Genomic DNA, 22,237 nt, shown 5'->3' with positions numbered 1-22,237 from the left:
GTTGAAATTCAGTCAACTGTGTTCTGGAACTGCTGATCCCATATTTCATAGAATGGAGTTATATCTGTTCTGCCTCCAGACTGAATATCGTTCTCATGCAGGATAGGATACAATCTAGACTGACACAAATGTCAACATGTTTTCGAAGATTCAGAACACACTATTCTGCTAATCCCTTATTCTTAATGCAGCTTGCCAAACCTTAACTGAAGACATTCAAATACCAATCCAAAGGGAAAAGATGACCTATGTACTGGCTATGAAGCAGTTCCGGAACTGTCTGAACAGAAAAAAATGAATGCAGCAAGCTTTCTCTCTTCTAGGTCAGTGAACACCAGATGAAAATAAAGGCTAATGTAGGAAGACTCAAAAGAATTCCAACTCCCTACCTCAGAAGATCCAAAAATGAGAAATGTTGATAATGCAAACTCAGGCACATGTAATTTTTTCTTGTGCCTATCAATACTGTAATAAACTTTTTCTTGAAGTTTGCAAGAATAATGGTTTTTCAATTCACCTTATACAAATCTGTGTTCAAGTCAAAAAGGCTATCCACATTCAAATACATTACATCATTATTATTAAAGCTAGTATAAAAATAGCTGGTAGTTACTACCTCATACATAATCAAACAGTCCTCTGGAGACTTCCTCAGAATAAAGTTGAATGTGCACTTTTTTCTTAAGTGGCTTGGACAGTTTAGACATTGTTCTATCAACATTAGCAATTAGAAGTTACAGAGAAAATCAAAGTACTTCATTGAACGCTTTTGGCAACAATATGATTCTAATTAATGAATTTCCTGGCTTCACCAATTCATGGTGTTTCTCTTTTATGGCAAACACATTAATACTTATTAGGGAAACTAATAATACCAGCTACATTAATGATACAGGCTACATTATATTGGTGACAATGCTGCATTTTTTTTTAACTGTGCTAACCAGTGTCAGTTTACAGGTATACCATAAGCAGCGTGAAGCTTTTAACTCTAACCTCAGTAGAGCACCCCATGCTGAACCAATGAAACTTTTCCACCTCCAATGATGAGACTCTTATGGGCTTCCTGAGTGAGATTGCACAAACTGATGTGCAAAAATAATTTGTGGGAATAGAAAGGGAAAAAGTAAGGTTGAAAAATTGCATTCAGGAGGCTATCTATTTCAGCAGTAACCTGAATCTGCTAGACTGGAACATTCAATACGATCTTTGGTGGATGAAACTAAAATGCTGCAAAATATCTTTTGAAGGTCAGCTGTGAAATTGAGATGACTCTACTTAAGAGAGAACTGTTTGTGCTCATAGAGCATAACAAAGAGGAAAACTTTAATAACATGACAGCTCAGTATTCAAAATGCTATAAGAGGAACGAAGCATTCACAGTTTGCTACAGAGTGAGCATAACCCTCATTGTTATTCTAACCAGAGACATCAACCCTCAGCTGTGCTCATATACATTGTACTAAAAAGAACTCTGACCATTATATTAATTATTTCTTACAATATACAAGGCGTGATGATGTTTCCTAAGCTAAACAAAAAGCATTTAAATAGTACTATTTAAATCAACGTGTACTACAAGCAAAACATCTTATTTTTACACTTGGTTTAGGTTTAGCCATAAAGAACTAATCACACTTTCTAAGATTAATGTTAACTATAATTATTGCTATTTGTTATAGAAGTGAAATGGTATTTAATAGGAACATTTGCTGAGGGTTAAATTTATAATTGACTGATCATCATTGATCATTAACTGTGTGGCAACCAACATGTACTTCGAATGCCACAATTTGTAGGGTGGTGACAGAGGAGAGGAAAGGAAGCAAATCCTGCATTCCAGATCCCACTATGTCACGGGACATCATGCACCATGTGTCCAAAGATTTGCGGTTCGAGGATCAGTCTATTCAATCACATGAAGATGCATGGCAGAAACTCATGACCCTAAGTAGTCATCATCTGCGAATCGAGGAACAATTGCCAATCACCATACAATGAATTCCTTACCTCATATTTCAGTGGAATAAATTTACATGGATGGCTTCTGGTAACTCTTTTAATTTTTGTATAATGTATTTAGGGAATCAGTGCATGGAAGAAGTACTTTATTTTCATTTGATAAGCATGTTAATGAATCTGCAGCCTGTGACAACCGCTGTTTCAGTTGATGGGACATTTGGATTATACTTGCCATGCCTGTTATAGAAAAACTTTACAAGTTAAAATTCTGATTTTATCCTTTCATTTTTCTTTTCTAGCCATAACTTGTTAGAAGCTTAACCTAAGTCTATATTTCTTGCATTAGCTAATCATCTACTCTTCCCTACCTAATAGCAAATGAGGCAACCAGTTCCTTCCACAGAGTTTAAACCCACAGATTGGGGTTGGGATGGATTTGTAACACAGGCCTTTTTGTCATCAACAGGTTGTTAGCCTGACTCTCAACTCTCTACTATGAGAAACAGATAGATGCAGTGAGGGGTCAACATTCCACTTCCATCAGACACAAGTAGCCTGCTGGATGTCAATCTAGTATTCAGAGCTCAGAATTCTCAGATGCATTTAATCCAGGCAGCAGAGCCAACAAGTGCCCTGCATCGCCTCCTTTGGGGAAGGCCCAATAGTATTAAGCGCCTCTCAGGCAAGTGGCCAGCGGTGGTCCTTGCCCAGGATCCAGGATCCCAGGAGTGGAAATACCACCACCCCAAGAGCTGCCAGCCAATTAGAGGCTGGCAGCTGCTAATTGCAGGCAGCGTCAATGGGAGTGGTGGCAGCAGCTGGCAATGCACCCACAGAAAGGCCTAGAATTGCTGAGGAACCCAGGTCACAGGGAGATGAGGTGGGATGGGGGTTTCAAGAGAGGTTACTCTCCCACTTGATTAAATAAACCCCCCAAACTCTAAACTTGCCTTGGGAGACGGCATTAATTTCCTGGTGCTCTCTTTCATCAGGTTTGAATACATAAACTGTCAAAACAGAGGCTACCACTGAACCAGTGAACCAGTTAGTGAATTAAGACAGTGCAAATATATTTCTGGCAATGTGTTTATATCTTCAGATTTTTAGGTCTTACAATAAAATGTGCTGTATAACATCATTATGATCATCCCCAAAGAAAGCAGGAAACCTGATGGCATTGTTACACTACAGGTATCAGGTTAAAACCGATACTTTGCTCTGTGCAATTTACAGCCAGCAGATGTGAATTATATGGCCAGCCCAATATATATATCCAGGCAAAACAGAGTTCTGTTAGTTTTCTTGCCAGAATTTGGTCTGGCCAATTTTACTCCCGCACTACACTTGACATTTGGCATCAGTAGAAAGCAAAAAAAGACCATATCAATACAAAATGTCTAATCTAGCTAACCTGCAACATACAAGAGTCAAAATATATTCCTCAAGCCTTAAGTATGTTGACACAATTCAGCTTAGTTTTTGTAGCAACAAAAATTTGCCTTGTAAGAGCTTTCATTGTATATCTGTCTCATTTTATTCATTGTATATTTGTTTTATTCTAAATCGCTTCCTTGGCAGCTAAGAAGCACTTTGGACTGGGTCCGGGAAAATCGAAGGGCTATTTTAAGGGGTGGTACCTATGAAGTCTTTTTTTTCAGTTGTGTTTAAACCACAGAAGAGAACTTTCCCCTTTTAAGTATAAATTGCCTTCCAAAAATGTTTAATTTGATGCTTTTAGTCTGTTTGTTACAGTCAAAGTCTTAAAACATAAAATCTTGTTGTGTCATCCTTTCAGCTATCCACTGGAAGTTCAAACCTTTTTTCAAAGTTATCGGTCTCTACAGGGATCATAACAATGTCAATGGATTATGTCATAGTGGTCAAAAACACTTGAAGTGTTCTAGAATGCTAACATCAACAGTGGCCCGTGCAGTGATTTTCATAACTTAGGAATTATACATAAAAATAGCTGCCATAAATCCATGTAACATCCTGTGTTTCCTATTTTCTTATGAAGTATTTTTGGAAACAGAATACACACAATGAGATTTTAATACAACATTCATTATGCATGTGCTTTTTTTTTACATACAATAGCAGCAAAAATAATCCAACTAAAAATTTGTCAGAGCGTTTTGATATATTTTCAATTTTTAGATTGAGATATAGTGAGATGATTTAATGTCTTTGATTTGAATCCTGATTTGCACTATGACAACACATGGAAATAGACCTGTCAGCCTAAAACATTCAGAATGCTTTGTGGATAACTTTACACTTTGCTGATAAGCATTTCAGACTTCAGTATTGAGGGATATTGAATTGAAGAAGCACAACTCATAATCGATGATGTTGTCTATTATGTCATACTTAAATAATGATGTGAAATTATTTTCAGGACAATTGATGCTGTCAAATACTTTTCCATCTATCGTGTTCTTTTAAATTCTTATTGTACTGAAACAAACTGTTGCTAATATGATCATGTGGGAATCTGATGTGCTCCTAAAGTAGTACAAATGTAACTAGAAATACTGTAACAATATTAAAGAGCTTCCTCAATCAGAAATTTCACACTGCAATTATACTTTAGCAAATAGTTCCATCAATTTATTGCAAAACTTGATTACTGGTTCATTAATGATCACAAAATATTACTGTTGTGCACTTCAAACACAAGGATATTGCGTACATGAACATCATTTGTAAAATATATTATTTTGGACAAGTCACTACACATTTAATAAAATAACATATATTATTTTAGACAAGTCATTACAGTTTTAATAAAAGAAAACATATTTGGAAGTAGAACATAAAAATGATGCTGTTTCCTTCTAAATAACATCCAGTGAAGCTCCTAGTAATTATAAAAATAATCTTAACAGCCACATTTATGATAAATATATTTATAGAAACAAATGAGAAAAAAGTAAAGCTAAAATGGTCAAGAGGACGTACTCAGTGAAGGTAGGGGAGTTTTAAGCAAAAAAACAAGTTGAGAAAGAAGTTTGTAGGAATGTTGCACAATAGGATTAAAGGTAGGATTAGCACAAAGGTTAGGTTAATGATTTTAGCATGGCATGGAACAAATTAGATTGCTTACATTTGATCAGTCAGAATTAGTTTTTCCAAGAAAACTATCAATAACCAGGTTAATTTTGCACACAGAACAATTAATTATATGGAAATTATTAAAATGGTAGGTTGAATTTAATGCTCATGGCGGTGTGGCCCTGTTCACTGGCCGTGAAGCCAAGACATCTCCACTGTGGCTGTTTTCGGAAGCTCTGACAAGATTCCATGGCAATCAGGCTTTTAAGGTCATGAGATCATAAGAAATGTGAGCAGGAATAGGCCATTTGGCTCATGGAGCCTTTTTGCCACTCAATAAGATCATGACTGGTCTGACTGTGGCCTTGATTCCATTTCCTGTCTCTCCCCCATAACCATTGACTCCCTTGTAGATCATAAATCTGTCTAGCTCAGCCTTGAATATAATCAATGACCCAGTTTCCACTGCTTTCTTTGGAGAGAATTCCAAAGACCAATGCCCCTCTAAAGAAGGAATTCTTCCTCAGCTCATTCCAAATTCGGAGATCCCTTATTTTTAAAAAGTGTAAGTAGCATGCAATAGAAAGAGCTAAGTGATCCCACAAGCAACAGATCAGATCTAAGCTCTGCAGTTCTGCTACATCCATTCATGAACGGTTGCAGACAATTAAACAACTCCCTGGAGGAGGAGGCTCCACAAATAACCTGTCCATGCAAAAGATAAAGCTGAAGCATTTGCAACAAACTTCAGTCAGAACTACCGAGTGGATGATCCTTCGCGGCCTCCTCCAGAGGTCTCCAGCATCACAGGTGCCAGTCTTCAGCCTATTCGATTCACTCCACATGATACCTAGAAATGGCCAAAGGCATTGGATACTACAAAGGCTATGGGCCCTGACAATATTCCAGCAATAGTACTGAAGACCTGTGCTCCAGAACTTGCCATGCTCCTAGCCAAGCTGTTCCAGTAAAGCTACAACACTGGCATCTACCCAGCAATGTGGGAAATTACCCAGGTGTTCTGCTGACAAAAAGCAAGACAAATCCTGCCAATTACCACCCCACCAGTCTACTCTTGATCATCAGTCAAGTAATGGAGGGAATCATCAGCAATGCTACCAAGCGGCAACTGCTTCACAATAACCTGATCATTCAGCTCCTGACCTCATTGCAGCCTTGGCTCAACATGGACAAAAGAGCTGAACTCCAGAGGTGAGGTGAGAATGACTGCCCTTAACATTAAGGCAGCATTTGACCATGTGGCATCAAAGAGCCCTAGCAAAACTGGAATCAATGGGAATCAGGGGAAAAACGTTCTGCTGGTTGGAGTCATACCTGTCAAAAAGAAGATAGTTGTGGTTGTTGGAGGTCAATCATTTCAGTTCCAGGACATCACTGCAGGAGTTCCTCAGGGTAGTGTCCTCAGCCCAACCATCTTCAGCTGCTTAATCAATGGCTTTCCTTCCATCAGAAAGTCAGAAGTGGGAATGTTCGCTGATGATTGCATGATGTTCAGTGCCATTTGTACTCCTCAGATACTGAAGCAGTCCATGTTCAAATGCAGCAAGACCTGGACAATATCCAGGCTTGGGCTGACAAGTGGCAAGTAACATTCGTGCCACACAAGTGTCAGGCAATGGCCAACTCCAACAAGAGGGAAAACCATCGTCCCTTGACATTCAATGGCATTACCATTGCTGAATCCCCCACCATTGTCATCCTGGGGGGGTTACTTTTGACCGGAAACTGAACTAGACTAACCTGCAAGTACTGTGGCTACAAGAGCAGGTCAGAGCCTAGGAATCCTGTGGCGAATAGCTCACCTCCTGATTCCCCAAAGCCTGTCCATGATCTACAAGGGACGAGTAAAGGAGTGCGATGGAATAGGCTCCACTTGCCTGGATGAGTGCAGCTCCAACAACACCCAAGAAGCTTGACGCCATCCAGGGCAAAGCAACTTTCTTCGAAGCAGCCAATCGACAAACATTCACTCCCTCCATCACTGATGCACAGTGGCAGCAGTATGTACCATCTATAAGATGCACTGCAGGAACTCACCAAGGCTCCTTAGACAACCTTTCAAACCCATGAGCACTACCATCAAGAAGGACAAGAGCAGCAGATGCATGGGAACATCACCACCTACAAGACTCCATCCAAGCCAGACACCATCCTGACTTGACACTATATGAGCAATCCTTCACAGTTGCTGGATCAAAATCCTGGAATTCCCTCCGTAACAGCACGGTGGGTGTACCCACAGCATGGTGGGTGAACCTACACCTCATGGACTGCACAGTACAAGGCACCAGCTCACCACCATCTTCCCCAAGGACAATTAGGGATGGGCAATAGATGCTGGCCTAGCCAGTGATGCCCAGGTCCCATGAATGAATTTTTAAAAACTGTCCCCTAGTTCTAGGTTCTCCCATGAGGGAAAACATTCTCTCAGCATCTGCCTTGTCATTTTCCTCAGAATCTTATGCTTCAATAAGATCACATTTCATTCTTCTAAACTTCAATGAGATTAGGCTCAACCAGTTCAACTTTTCCTCAGAAGACAATCTGAGGGATCAGCCTAGTGAACCTTCTCTGAACTGCTTCTCATGCCAAGTACATCCCTTCTTACCAAACCTTTTCACAGTACTCTAGGTGCAGTCTCACCAACGTGCTGCACAGGTGTAGCAAAACCTCCTACTTTCACACTCCACCTCCCTTGCAATAAAGGCCAGCATTCCTTTTGCCTTCCTAACTGGTTGCAGTATCTGCATGCTGCCTGCTGACTGTTGGCTCCTGTCAGGGCTTCTGTGGCTTTAAAGGCAAAGAACCTGCATTCACAAACTGCCAATCAGAGCGTTGTCATTTCTTCAGTCCCAGCAGTGCCACTGGGAGTGGTGACCACTGCTGGGATCATAGAAGCCTGAAGCAGCTGCAATGAAGGAGGCCCCAGAATTAAAACAAGCGGGGTTGGGCTCCTCTGGGACATTCCAACAGGCCCTGATAAGGTTGTTAGTGACAGCAGAGGGTTCTTTCAGTAGGGTGGCCCTCTGTGGGCTACAGGGTGCCTGATTAGGAGCCCCTTTCACCCTACGCCACTCCCTGAGCTTGCAGGGAGACTGCCAGCTTTTACTGGCTGATTCCCAAAAAGCGTTTCACTCCCCAATTCACCGCACCCTCCACTGCTGGTAGAATACAACCAGCGGTGGGATTAGGTCCTTCATTGACCACAAGGGCCTCAATTAGCCTCCGAGCTTGACCTTCCCCGCTCCTGACTGAATCAGGGGGTGTCAGAAAGGCAATTGCCACTCCACTTTCCACCTTCCCTCTCAATCCTATTGTACCCCACCACTCCCCACCTCACAGCCTGTTCCAGTGGGGGGAATTAAATTTTGCCTGCTGTGCGCAGTCCTAATAATAAAGCACAGGTTCCTTCATTAAAAAAAAGTTAATACTTTGTAAAAATTAATTCTTCACAGTATTCTTCCTAAATGCTAGCATAAAAGCATCCACAAAAAACTTCTAATTCACCGTGCAACACAATGTTACAATTCATCATTGTTAGTAAATTGCTGTTAAGTTTGTGCTTGCAACATGTGTGCTTATTACAACCCCAACCAGGTTTAAACATTTTCTTTAAAAAAAACATTTTTTGTGCAAAATCTGAGAGGCCAGTACATAGAAATGGAGCATTTTTAATCCACCTAGTCATCTAATCCATACTCACAATGAAACACCTGACTTCAAATGTTAATGTATGAAGTACTCCAATGTCAGTTATTCACAAGTTAAATAAAAATGGAAATCTCCTACTATATTATTCTAAGAAGTGAACTATATCCTTCACAGTGCAGGACTCGTTTTTCTTTACATGGCCTACTGTTGGCTTTGAGTAAACGGTCCAAAAAATTATACTGAGAGATTTTTGGTTCTACCCTTTTCTATGCAGCAAGCTCATCTTTAAGACCAAACCAATATCACCTGAATAATGTGGGAGATTTAAGCATTAGGAAGGAAGGGCTGGATTTTAAGTTCCCAAATGGGGCACGTTGCCCTCTGAGCTGATGAAAAATTCAGCATGATGATGTTGAGTCAGCAATGCGACATCATCACTACCAGTCTCCCAAATGATGGAAGGCGAGTGGGTGTGAAAATCAGCAGCCCTACAACCATTTTGAAATCACTAATGAACAAGTTATTAAGTTTCTTAACACTCCAATCGACCACAATTTTTCATTGCCCACTGCATTTTCAGACATGGACATGATATAGTTTGGGAGTTTTTTTTACAGCAGTATGACAAGATGACAAGAGGGCAGAGGAAAAGGCCTGCCACCAGGATCCTGGTCGAAAGTACCAACAGAATCTGTTGGGAAGGTGGCAGCATCTGTATGTCTTTTTAAAGTAATTTTTAAATCATTTTTGAGGTTTCAATAGAAAATTCTGAGATCAGGAGGCGTTTACAATTCTAGCCGTTATTAACTTCATGTTCAGAGTGTTATCCCATGATAGCCCGGCCTACAGTGCCGATTGGGTCAGAGTTCCCCTTTGTTCCTCTAATGGGCTTCTTTCCAGCCAGGCAGCCACTAATTGGACATCTGATGCTTGACTGGCCGAGCTAAGATGGCAGGAGCTAGCAGACCATTCAGTTTCTGATCTGACTCCCTCACTCTGCCGAGAAATGTAAACTCCAGCCTCAGGTGAAGCAATACTTCAGTGTCTAGGCTGAGTTGAAACGTTTCGATAACTTTAAGCATAATGGAGAATGGCTAATTTGAAACTGAACAGTAAGCACATGGCCAAACTGTCCTTGTTCTTTACTAATTCTGAATTTTCTCTCTACAATAACATCTTTTTACAAGCTACAAAAGTGCATGAGTGAAGTTGAGTGTTTTACACCTGAGGGAGCAACAATTGTCACTCCCACATTCGGGCACATCTTAAAATCTGAATACTGACAGAAAATTCATAAAAACATACTACCATTCTGATAATGTTGGTTTTCATCATACTCCTCAAAACAAAACAAAAATTAACAAAGCTTACACTTCAAGGTTAACATGCATGATTCTGGTAACAACATTAGTGTCTCACAGTTCTTCATATCTCCTTGCTACTGCAAATTTTATGTGCAAGAACATTTAGTGCAATTGTTTGAAGGCCTAATCAATGCTAGGGTGTTAAGAATAAATATTATAGCCCAAAGGATTTCCTCCCCCCAATGAAAGGCACTTTTGTCAAATAATTTGAAGGTACATATCCCATTTGCCCATTCACTTCGACAAGGCACCATTCATTGCTTCCTTTCTTATCATGAGGTTCCAGTATAGTTACAGCTTGTCCAGGTTGTAAACTAGCTTCATGAGGTCCTCTTGCTGTAAACTGGTATGCTGCAATAACCTGAAAACACATCAAAAAATGACACATAAACAACATGGTTCTTTAGATGATAAGAACAGAAAATGCTGGAAAAACTCAGCAGGTCTGGCAGCATCTGTGGACAGAAAAACAGAGTTAATGTTTTGAATCCATATGACTATTCTGCACAGCTCTGAAGAGTCATATGGACTTGAAGCATTAACTCTGTTTCTCTCTCCACAGATGCTGCCAGACCTGCTAAGTTGTTCCAGCATTTTCTGATTTTATTTCAGATTTCCAGCATCCGCAGTATTTTGCTTTCATTGTGGTTCTTTAGATACTTGTTTCGCATTACAGTAATCACAGAATTGGGCCTCAGAGCTGTTTAACATTCATTGTCAGTTAAGTATAACAAGGAATTGCATTCATTCTCACTTCAATCAGTTAGCAGCCTTTGTAATACATAAAATAAATTACATTAGGGACAAGTTTCTGCTCTGTGCGTGTTAACAAAATCATTTCTCAAGTCTATTTCTAAAAAATGCAGAGAGAAAACCTTTCTTTGTAGTATTCCCATTGATAGTCTTATCTCAGCACTTTAGTCTGTTGCAGATTAGTTTTATATATTCCACACAGAAGCAATAGCTATGTTTTATTTTATTTGGAGCTCCCATTTTATTCCCCTCCACTTTCATTGCCCCCTATCTTTTTCAGTTGGGAGAGGATGTTTATACAGTATAGTATATGGTACTGTTGCTCCATAGCTGAAGGGATGAGAAAGTGTTTATTCCTTTAGAACAAGATCAATCGATTGTCATTTTCTCATTAAGGCTGAATGTGCCGTCTCCTCCCAATGCCTTTTTTATTAATTTCTGGGATGTGAGCATCAATGACAAGGCCAGCATTTATTGCTCATTCCTAATTTCCCTTTAGAAATTGCAAAACACAATGGACATTCACAGTAGTATAAGTTGCCAGTCAAGTTTACAATGAAAAGAGTGGGAAATGATCACCTGAATTATTGAACATATCATTATAATTCTCTTTTTGTAACTTCACTAATTCTATATCAATATTTTAAAATTGACTAATCCAAAAATCAACTATAACAAGAATTTCAAAATATATTTGCAAATAGGTATAGGATCTTGACTCATTTAGGATTGTGTTATATTTTGGGTATTAAGGATACTGTCATATAGGTTTTATAGTGTGTTCCATAGTCACGTAGCAATGGATGAGCTCTTTGACCAAATTATCTAGTATCACATTTTGGGAGAAAAAAAAAAGGAAATAAGACTTGCATTTATATAGCACAGGCTTTTCCAACTAGTGGCCAGCAGGCTGGCTTGTGGCCGCCGAAGCTATTCTACGTTGCCCCTGGAGCCAGTTTTCAAAATATCGATCAGACAGTTAAGTAGAGTGGAAGATTCTGCAAGGAGCTGCTCCCTCCAATCACAAGCCAGTCCTTTCCTGCGTTTGCTGTTGATAGGCGCACTAGTGAGTGTGTGTGTGTGTGTGTGTGTGTGTGAGAGGGAATGAGAGAGAGAGTGATAATGCGTGTGTCTGTGCATGTGGGGGTGAGAGTGTGAGTGAGTAGCTGTGTGTACGTGGGAGTAAGAGTGTGAGTGAGTCTGTGTGTGTGTGAATGGGAGTGTGTGTGTGAGAGAGAGTGAGTGAGTATGTGTGTATGTGCGAGTGCAAGTGTGAGTAAGTATTTGTGTGTATGTGGGAGTGAGTGTGTGAGAGTTAGAAAGAGTGTGTGTACGTACATGCATGCGTGCATGAGTGAGAGTGAGTGAGCCTGCGTGTATATGGGAGTGGGAGTGTGTATATGTGTGTGCCTGTGTGAGAGTGAGAGAGTGAGTATGTGTGTATGCCTGTCTGCGTGAGAGAGAGTGAGAGTGAGTCTGCCTGTGTGTGTATGGGAGTGACAGAGAGAGAGAGTGGGTGTCTGGGATTGAGTGAGAGTGTGTGTGTGTGTGTGTGTTTGTGTGTGAAAGATAGAGAGGGATTGAGAGTGTGTATGTGGGAGTGAGAGAGAGAACATGTGTCTGTCCAACTCCCAGTCTGAGGTTTCTCACTCACTCTCACCACCACACACCAACACAGACACACACCCACTCACAGTGGGTGAGGGTGAGTGAGTGAGGCCCCTGAGACTAGGAGTGAGCTGGTACACATACACTGACCTTCTCACACTCTGGTCATTTTTATTAATTACTCTTCTTTAACTTAACAATTCATTGCTATGACATTGCTTTATTTTTGCTCAGCAATTGTTTCTTTTCTTAATACCTCAACTTTTTTTATTTGAAATCCAGTTTAATGCTGGGCCAAACCTTATCTTTCTGAAATTTGCTCATTGGCACCTGGATTGAAGAAAAAATGGAAATGCGGCCCCTCCCAAATGAAAAGGTTGGACAAGCCCGATAACGCGTTTTTCATGACCACTGATTGGCTGCAAAGTCGTTTGAGACAATGAAGTGTAGTCAATGTTGTGAAGCAGGAAACAGGGCAGCCAAGTTGCAGACAGCAAACTCCTACAAACAGCAATGTGATAACAACCAGATAATCTGTTTTTGTGATATTGGTTGAGGGATAAATATGGGCCAGGGCACCAGGGAGAACTCCCTTGCTCTTCTTCGAAATAGTGCAGGGGATCTTTTACTTCCACCATGGATACAGATGGGGTCTCGGTCTAATGTTTCATCTGAAAGACCCTACCTCCAACAGTGTGGTTATTCCTCAATACTGCACTGGAGTGTCAGTCTTGATTTTTGTGCTCAAGCCCTGGGGTGGGGCTTGATCCTGGACCCATATGCCTCAGAGTGAGAGTGCTACCAACTGTGCCAGGGCTGACACACAAAACTGGTTAAATCAATCTTCAATTTTTGCTTTCCTTTGGTACATTAAGAAAGACATCAAACTGAATTTTGGAACGATGCCATTATGGTCAACATACAAACTTTTTAATTGAAATGTCCCTTACTTGATATTGCACTGGTACTGGCAGTCGGCAAAGAGATCTTTCAGGCGAAGGAGAATATTTTCTTCTGCTAATTGCTCCATCTACGACATTACCAAGAGATGAACTCTGTGACAGCGGAGAGTTATTTAGTTGTTTTGCTGGCTGATGTGGACTCAGTCTTCCAGCAGGGACAAATCCTCTCTGACCTTATTAGAGGAAATAAAATTATATAATTTGAAGAGCAGCATTTCTTTTCAATTCAATGGTTTTAAGCACAAACCTGTTTGCTAAACCTGAAACCATTCAGAATTGCTTGTGCTGACAAATCAGTTATGGTGTTTACTGTTTTATTCGCATAATAAAATTACTAAACATGATAAAATGTATTTATTTTAAACTGTGTCACAGTGATTTTCTACTAAAGACCAGGAACTGGTTTAACACTGCCCTGAAACTATGATGGAACTACTGACATTGCTCAGAACGTTAAGCTGAAATGTATAAATTTTGCCATGCAAGTAATGTACATCCATTTTAGATCCTTCCTTCAGAAGGAACAGTAATGTGTAATAGTGAATTTTACTAGTTTCACTGTTTTCTTTCATTCTCGCCTATAGGATGTTTCACATAAAGTGAATGGTGGCAACCCTTTACTGCTTGATTGATTTAACACTTTGTTTTGTCACATCATTTTATTTGAAAAGCAGGTCTACCATGGCATTGATCATGGGTATTCTAAGATTTGGAGCATGGTTGTATCATTTAGTAGCTAACCTGGCCTGGTCTAAATGCCAAATCCTGCCATTCATTACAAACTGAGTATAGTTGAAAGTAATTCTGATTGTCAACTGCTTGATGCCTGTCCATAGGAAAAGAAAAGGCAGCAGAATATGTCTGACTTTAAAAAATCTATTTTATAAGATCTGTGCTGCATGAAATTATTGCCAAGTTTTAGAAAAAAATAATTACAGTATGTGCTTTCTTACATCAGCTTTAAGCCTTTCAGCATTTTGTTCCAGTCCAAAAGTGGCTGTCAAGCCCAAACTTTCTTCTCACTCTTGTGACCTTAATTGTAACATTGGACTTTTAATTTACATTTTTTATATTTGCTATAATTTTTATTTATTTTTATTCATAAAAAGCCACTCGGTTATGACATTTTATTATGAAAGATGAAGGGATAGCATTCTAACCCATTTACCATCCTGTTCCTGTTGTGAAATGTTAACAGCTCCCACACATGCTCACTTAATTACAGACAATTAGGAGAGCACACTGTGTTTATTTTCTAAAAACAGCTGAAATTCAAAAAATGCTTTAGTCATGCTCCTAACTTAGGACCATAAGCATGAATATAAAATGAGGAACATGATTTTATGCTCTCTACAGATGTAATTAGAGAAAAATACAAAAAATTGTTCTATACTCTCAAAACAAGCATTTAGCTAAATATACATTTAACTCGATCATGAGGTAACACATCCACCTCTGAACAAGTCAGGATATTTTTAAAGTACTTACTGTATCCTCTGAATGGTGATTGTCTAAATATTTGAATGAAGCAGGCTATTTTAGATTGATATACACTATCTGCTTTTATTTGAGGGCTATGTTATAAAAGCCTGTATGAAAATACTGAGATATCCCATATCTAACATTTGCTTTTAGTTGAAGCGCTAATTAGACTTCCCTATCAAATTAATCATCATTTTAACTCATGGTAAAAATTGTTGAAAATGTTGAGCTTTTGGCAAAGGAAATTATATTCTCTTAAGAGCTTTGTTACCATGGCTTTTCATGATTAAGGCAAAATTATATTAAAGTGAAATTAATGTAAAAGACAATATCAAAAAATAAAATGCTCTCTTAGTATTGGCATCACAATACAAATCATAGGAAGTATTTTAGGAAACTTCTTTAAAAGAACATCAGCATGTGTTGGACATTCATCCCTATAGTCAGTGTTAAAATCCAGTCCAGATCCAAACTTTGCTGGCTGTGAAAGCCCTCTGTAAACTGAATTACAGCAGCTTTAAGTCAGTCCCTCCTGATCTTGGGCCCACTAGTTCAATAGTGGATTATCTTCTAAAATTAGGGCTGAGACAGATTGTTTGGGTCGAAGAAAGGGACTTTCACTCTGCATCTGACCATGGTATACCTTATCTGGGAGGTCTTGAACTTATAGATGCCCTAAATGGAAAATACTTCATTTCTCCAACAATTTCATTGACTCACCCTTACGATTACAAGAGGCTTGTCTGAACATGATCGGAAAAATTGTAGATCTATATTTGTTTCTTTAGCTCTAAAGGTTTACAGGGAGAGCTGAGGCTTCAATCATTGTTAGACTGAATCAATGTGTAGATAGCAATGTAAAGAAAAATCTTACCATTTTATTGGACAAAGCTGAGCAATATTAAAACAAAGTTTCTTTAACAGTCTGCTCCAAACTTTGAGGCTTTCTTCACTCCTAATAAGTAGGTTTCACTTTTTCCATTAAAGAAAATCAAATGGATTGTATTCTATACAAGACAAAATCCTCAAACCCTGATGGAACGTATCACAAAAATATGGCCAGCAATGGGTATTGATTCCTAACAATGTACTCTTGCAAATTATTTTGGTGCTAAAGTAAACTATTAAAGAATAGCTGATCCATCAGATCAGAATGTTCCAAACTTTTGTCATGGCACAATCAATGCTTTATGCCACTAAGTACACAGAACCTATTTTGAAATGTTCCAGGATATTTGGTACAAACTATTTAATGCATTAAAAAAATGGTATAGGGCCCAGCCTAATATCTCAGATCTGTTATGTGACAACATCGTCAATGACGTTATTCATTATATTACCTCCATGTACTGATAGCACCAGATATTTAGTTGTATAATTAGATCTTGCATCTATGCAATGGGCTGCCCAATTAGGGAAATGCTTCACTCCCCATTACCAATAGGAAATTTTGGGGGCAGCAGTCAAAATGGAGTGAGTTCTATCCCTGTTCAGCTCCTGACAATGCTCGATTTAAATGTTGCTAATTTTGAGGTGTATGAGGTTCCTGCTGGTAGAAAGCTGCCTGCCAACAGATGGGCATGCTGTGGGGGCTTTGGTAGCTGTTATCAGCCCCCTTCTAAGGTCACCACCCTCATAATTGTTGTGTCTAGTCAGTTTGTTTTACCCTACATGAAGTGACTGTGTGCAGGTACAGCAAAAGCTATAAAACCTTGACAAATCCTGATTCTGGTGCTGAAGACCTGTGCATCAGAGTAATCGCTTCCCCAACAAAATGGTTGTGAATCAGGGACCTACCAAACAGCATAGATTATCCAGGTATGACCTTGTTGGATCCTTGGTCACTAGTTTATTTGGACTAATGTATCCAGATTGCACGTTTGTTTCTGGATGACCGAGTTGGTACCATAGACATAACAGATCAGCAGACAGTTCTTATGTAGAACACGTTCTATTTATTTGCAAAGGAACTCAGCAGTTACACTTATGTACTTGCAACTAAAACCCTGTCTTTACATTACAGATTCTTCCCTAGACCACTAACTACAGATTACTAAAGTAGCCCGTGCTACTGTCATTGGATAATAAGATTGTGATCTTCTATTATAACATTCTTCTTAAAGGTATTTATACATCAGATTACCACATTCCTCCCCCTTTACTCAGAAATATATTTTATAGTTACAATTACAATTCTTCTCAAAATATCAAATTATTTACACAGATTATTTACGCAAGTAATTTACAAATTCAGTCTTTCTGGGAGTTTCCTTATGTATGTAGAACGTTTCAGCTCTACAGCTTCTGATGTTTTATCAGGAACCTGCTTTTCTGGTGTTGTCCGGACATCAGGTTCTCCGGTGTGCACCTGCAAATCTGTTTCTTCAAGTCTTGCAGGTACAGCCGATCCTTCAAATACATCTGTACTCAGTTGAGTTTTTCAACAAGAGATGTTGATGCAGTCGTGAACACTGGGAGAATCATTTCCTGATACTTTGTTTCTCTCCTTCTTATGTGATCGAGATATGATTCGGTCTTCATCTTACATGTGGTAAGAGAAAGGTCCAGTGACTGCACTTATAACTTCTTAGGTCCTTCACCAAAATTTTTCACATATACTGCAAAGTCACCAACATCTTCTGCTACAACTGACAAGCCATGACAAAGTTTTGCCATCAACAGACTACCAGGAGTGGTTGTATCAGACAATGGCACGGCATTTACGAGTGCTGAGTTTCAATGGTTTATCAGCTTCAACAATATTACTCATGCAAAAACTTCACCATACCACCCTTCTTCAAATGGACTGGCCGAGCGAACAATCCTACGGTAAACTTTCTGTGATGACTGTGCCAGTCAGGTACAATTTTCTGTCTTCCGTGACTTCTTTCCATCTTCCCCCCCTAAATTTGACATTACTAAGCTCAATCCCATTTTGAGACGGCGATTCATCAACAATTCCACAGGTGTGACACCTGTTGTCATGTGAGGGATGGTTCTATAATGGAAAAGAAAATGTGCTAACTTGGTCACTATGGAGTCTCCAGTTAATCTCTTCATACCATTTTTGAATGTTTGAACTGCTCGCTCGGCCAGTCCATTCAAAGAAGGGTGGTATGGTGAAGTTTTTGCATGAGTAATATCGTTGAGGCTGATAAACTTGAAACTCAGCACTCGTAAGTGCCTTGCCGTTGTCTGATACAACCACTTCTGGTAGTCTGGTAGTTGATGACAAAACTTTGTCATAGCTTGTCAATTGTAGCAGATGGTGTTGGTGACTTTACCTCATATATGTCCATCCATTTTGAGTGAGCATCAACAATAAGGAGAACCATTGTTCCCATAAAAGCTGCCATATAGTCAAAATGTAATTGCACCCATGGCTTTCCTGGCCACTCCCATGGGTATAACGGAGCTGTTGGAGGTAACTTTTGCACTTGCTGTCACTGCATACAACTTTTCACTAAGCTGTCTATTTCTCCATCCATTCTAGGCCATCATAGACAGCTGTTTGCTATGGTCTTCACTTGGGAAATATCTGGACGTACACTTTGTAATTCAGTTAACAAAGGCTTTCGCCTTTTGGAGGAACAATCACTCTAGCTCCCCACAATAAGATACCATCCTGGCTGGTTATCTCACATCTTCTGTGAAAATAGTTTCATTTCATCAGATTCCTGTTCTTGTGACCAACTGTGAAGAACTTGCTCTCGTGCTTTGGATATGGCTGGGTCTCGACTTGTCCAATCTCTAATCCATCGAGCACATACCAGTGATGAATCTAAGAAGTTCAATAATAAAATGAGTTCTTGAGGAACTGGAACATCCTCATTTTTTTTTTCACAGGCAAACAACTAAGTGCATCAGCGTTTGCAATCTGATTTCCAGGCCTGTGGATGAAATTATACTCATATGCTACCAGCATCAACACCCATCTCTGTATTCTTGCTGAAGCTATGGGTGGTATAGCCTTGTCCTTGCTGAACAATCCTAGCAAAGGCTTATGGTCTGAAATGATAGTGAATTGACGACTGTGTGCATACTGATGAAATTCCTTGACAATGATTGATTGACAAGTCTTCTTTTTCTATCTGTGAGTATCCCTTTTCCGCTGTGTTGAGCGTTCTTGATACATATCCATTGGCTCGTTCTGAGCCATTGTCCATTCGATGGGACAGCACTGTTCCTACTCCATAAGGAGATGCATCACATATCAGAACTAACTCTTTTCTTTGGTCAAAATGTACTAATTGGGTGGATGAATGCAACAGCTGTTTCACTTTTGTGAAAGCTTCTTTCTGTGGTGCTTGTCAAGACCAACATTGGTTTTTGAGTAGATCATATAGGGGTGCCAGTTCTATTGACAAATTAGGCAAATAGCGTCTATAGTAAGTGATCATCCCCAATGATTTTAGCTCGGCGGTGTTTCTTGCTGCTTGTGCCTTTCTAATGGCTCTCACTTTTTCTTCAACTGGGCGGAGGCCCTGTGCGTCTACGCTGTGACCTATATAGACTACCTCTTTTGCTTGGAATGTGCACTTTTCTTTTTTTAAATGCACTCCCACCTGTGAAAAACGTTTCAAAACTTCTTCCAAGTTTGCCAAATGCTCTTTTGCAGTGAGCCCTGTCACTATAACATAATCTAAATAAACTACAACATGAGGCAATCCCTGCAGTAAATTTTCCATTGTTCTCTGGAATATGGCATAAGCAGAGGATACATCAGAAGGCAAACAGGTACAACCCTTTGCGTGTATTAATTGTGACAAACTTCTGGGAGGCCTTCTCTAACTCCAATTGTTGATAAGCATGGCTAATATCAAGCTTCGTGTAGGCGGTTCCACCTGCCACCTTAGCATACAGGTCTTCAATTTTTCATATAGGGTGTCTGTCCAACTTAGCCACTTTATTGACAGTCAATTTGTAGTCTCCACAAATTCGAACACCTTGGTCAGGCTTAAGTATGGGGACTATTGGTGCTGTCCATTCCGAAAGCTGCACAGGTCGTATCACTCCCCGTTTCTCTAATCTATTCAATTCAGCAATGATCACACCTTAGACAATGGCAAGAGCATCTGTGATTAATGTGGGTAAACTGTTAGTCTTCAAGGGCAGAATATTGCGCTCGTCTGGCGTGCCTGACCCAAATGAGTGTTAAATGACACGTGACGACGTTGGGTGAGCGTCCCGAAATCAATATCATGCACTCGCACAATATTTTGGTCGGTGGGCGTGTGCGGGTGTCGGCAGTGCGTCCGCTGACAATTAACAGGCCTATTAAGGCTATTAAAGTAATAATACCATTGGCAGGCAGACAAAAAGGCCAAGCGGCCTTTTGGAAACCTCATCCACGGTGGGATGAGGTTTCCAACAGCAAATAAAAATAAATAAAACTTCTTAAATTTCATTCATAATATGACAGAGTCATGTGAGGGGACACGTTCTTAACATTGCTTAAGTTTTAAATTTTTTATTTAAAAATTTTCAGCTACCAGAGGCAGCCCAGTGCCTCAGGGAGCTTTTTCTGTGTGCACCCACGAACATCAGCACTTGTGCTCCTCCTGCCCCCATACTGTCAGCACTGAGCGCTGCAGCGTGTGTTTCACACTGGCTGAACATCAATTGGCCAACCAGCATGAAATCGCAGTCGTAGCTCAATCGTAGGCAGCAGTCAGCTGTCCGACCGCTCCCGGGCCCACCCGCCACGCCTGCCCGATCACCGGAAAATCCTGGCCCAAATCTCACAGGGAGATGGTACGAATGTCAGCTTTTATAAATGGTTTTACTTCAAACTATCTATTCAATCCAAGATTGAATGAAGTTGTGTGGTCTTGAGATTGGCTAATTAATATTTCTACCCAGATATTAGGTTTGTGTGATTCACATTGCCATGGGGATGGGCTTTAGGAAGGGAAAGTCAATAGAAGGCCATTGTGAGGTTGCAGGTTTCTTTAAATATATCTGAATCTCACAGATGGGTCAGTCTACAAGAATCTGACAGAGAGAACACAGAGAGATAGAGGCAGCTACTTCCACACATGAGGCAGAGAAAAGGCTGACTCTATTATTCACCCTGCAGAATTCATATGGGAGCTTGGTGCTTAGACTGAAGAGATCAGGTCCATGAAGATTTAAATGAGGCTGGAAGGTTCGTCTAGCTTATGCTAGCTGGAGGAATCTCCAGGGTAATCTCCATAGCGAAAATCAGTCCTGGGATGAGAAGTTACCCGGCTGGGAAAGGAACAGAAAACAACCCCTGGGAGCAGTGAAAATCTTTGGGCTAGTTCCAGGAGAATAAAGTAACCACTAAAGGCTAAGAGTAACATATAACTGTGGTGTGGGATTTTCAGTCATTTTAAAAGTTAAATGGGGGAAATTTTTCTGTAGTTTAGAGTGTTAGTTGCCTAATGAATAGTGTTTAGACAATGTTGCTTTTAATTTGTTTATTACAATAAAAGTCTTAAAACTTGAAATCTTGCTATGTGATCCTTCCAGTCAGCCATTGAAATTTCAAATATCTTTTTATAAGTTATTGGTCTGTACAGGGATTGCAGGGCAAAATAATGCCACATGTAGCAAACCATTCATACAGGATACTCTTTGTAGGTTGCACTGCAAGCAGCCACCAGTACTGGCATCAATACTGTTGCTTGAAGACTCCAATGGTCTGCTGAATGAGTGCTCTAGTTAAGGCATGGATCTAATTGTAGCACAATTTAGTCATTGATCATGGGGTCCTGTAAAGAGCGGGAGCAAGGTGTGCAGGACTGGTCCTAATCACCAATCAGCCAGCTTCTTGCTTGCTGTGCAGAAAAAAAGAAATAGGGAATGGCAGATTGTCACAGGCCAAAAGCACAATGGTAGCTGCCAAGAAAGTGAGAACAGAGCTCTATGATTTAAAGCTGGTAATCACAAACCAGTTGCAAATTAATTGAGTGGAAGCCTTTGTAATTCATGAGGCAGAAGAGTCATCTGAAGTAGCCTGTAGGGATGATGCTGGTTCAGTTAGTAAGACTCCAGAATTGGCAGAGTCCTGAAAACTAGAAACCCTGAAGTCCTATCCTGTTGTTTCCAAACATTCAAAGGGAAAATGATGAAAATGTTTACTCTTGCAAAATGGTATCAGCCACCAATTTCACTGGGCTGGGGTACAGCCTGAGGGTTGCAGAAAGAGGCAGAATGGTGGGGGGAATACTGAAAATTACTCCTATACTACTCAGTTTCAGGCAGGTGACAAAAAACCAGAAGGCAGCAATATAAATTGGCTGAGGAAGAATTAAAGCTGCACCAGAAAAGAAAAGCTACTAAACAAGAATGAATAGGGCATCACATTAAGAAAGAAACTAGAACATCACATTAAGAAAGAAACTAATAACTTTT

The 22,237-nt window shown here is 39.9% G+C and overlaps 1 protein-coding gene across 1 annotated transcript in view; it reads right to left on the bottom strand.

Moving 5' to 3' along the window:
* Positions 1 to 7,432: 7,432 nt before the first annotated feature.
* The window catches only part of arhgef37 (Rho guanine nucleotide exchange factor (GEF) 37), a 127,602-nt gene continuing 112,797 nt past the window's right edge, over positions 7,433 to 22,237 (bottom strand). The window contains exons 12-13 of the mRNA XM_041193111.1: positions 13,364 to 13,548; positions 7,433 to 10,413 (exon numbers count right to left, since the gene is read on the bottom strand). Of these exons, the coding sequence (XP_041049045.1) occupies positions 10,207 to 10,413; positions 13,364 to 13,548 (392 nt within the window). The 3' untranslated portion in view covers positions 7,433 to 10,206. The remainder of the gene's footprint in view (positions 10,414 to 13,363; positions 13,549 to 22,237) is intronic.

This window comes from Carcharodon carcharias, chromosome 8, assembly GCF_017639515.1.
Source record: "Carcharodon carcharias isolate sCarCar2 chromosome 8, sCarCar2.pri, whole genome shotgun sequence".
Taxonomy (NCBI): domain Eukaryota; kingdom Metazoa; phylum Chordata; class Chondrichthyes; order Lamniformes; family Lamnidae; genus Carcharodon; species Carcharodon carcharias.
The sequence above is the reverse complement of the archived record's forward strand: the minus strand, read 5'-3'. Positions and strand labels throughout refer to the sequence as shown.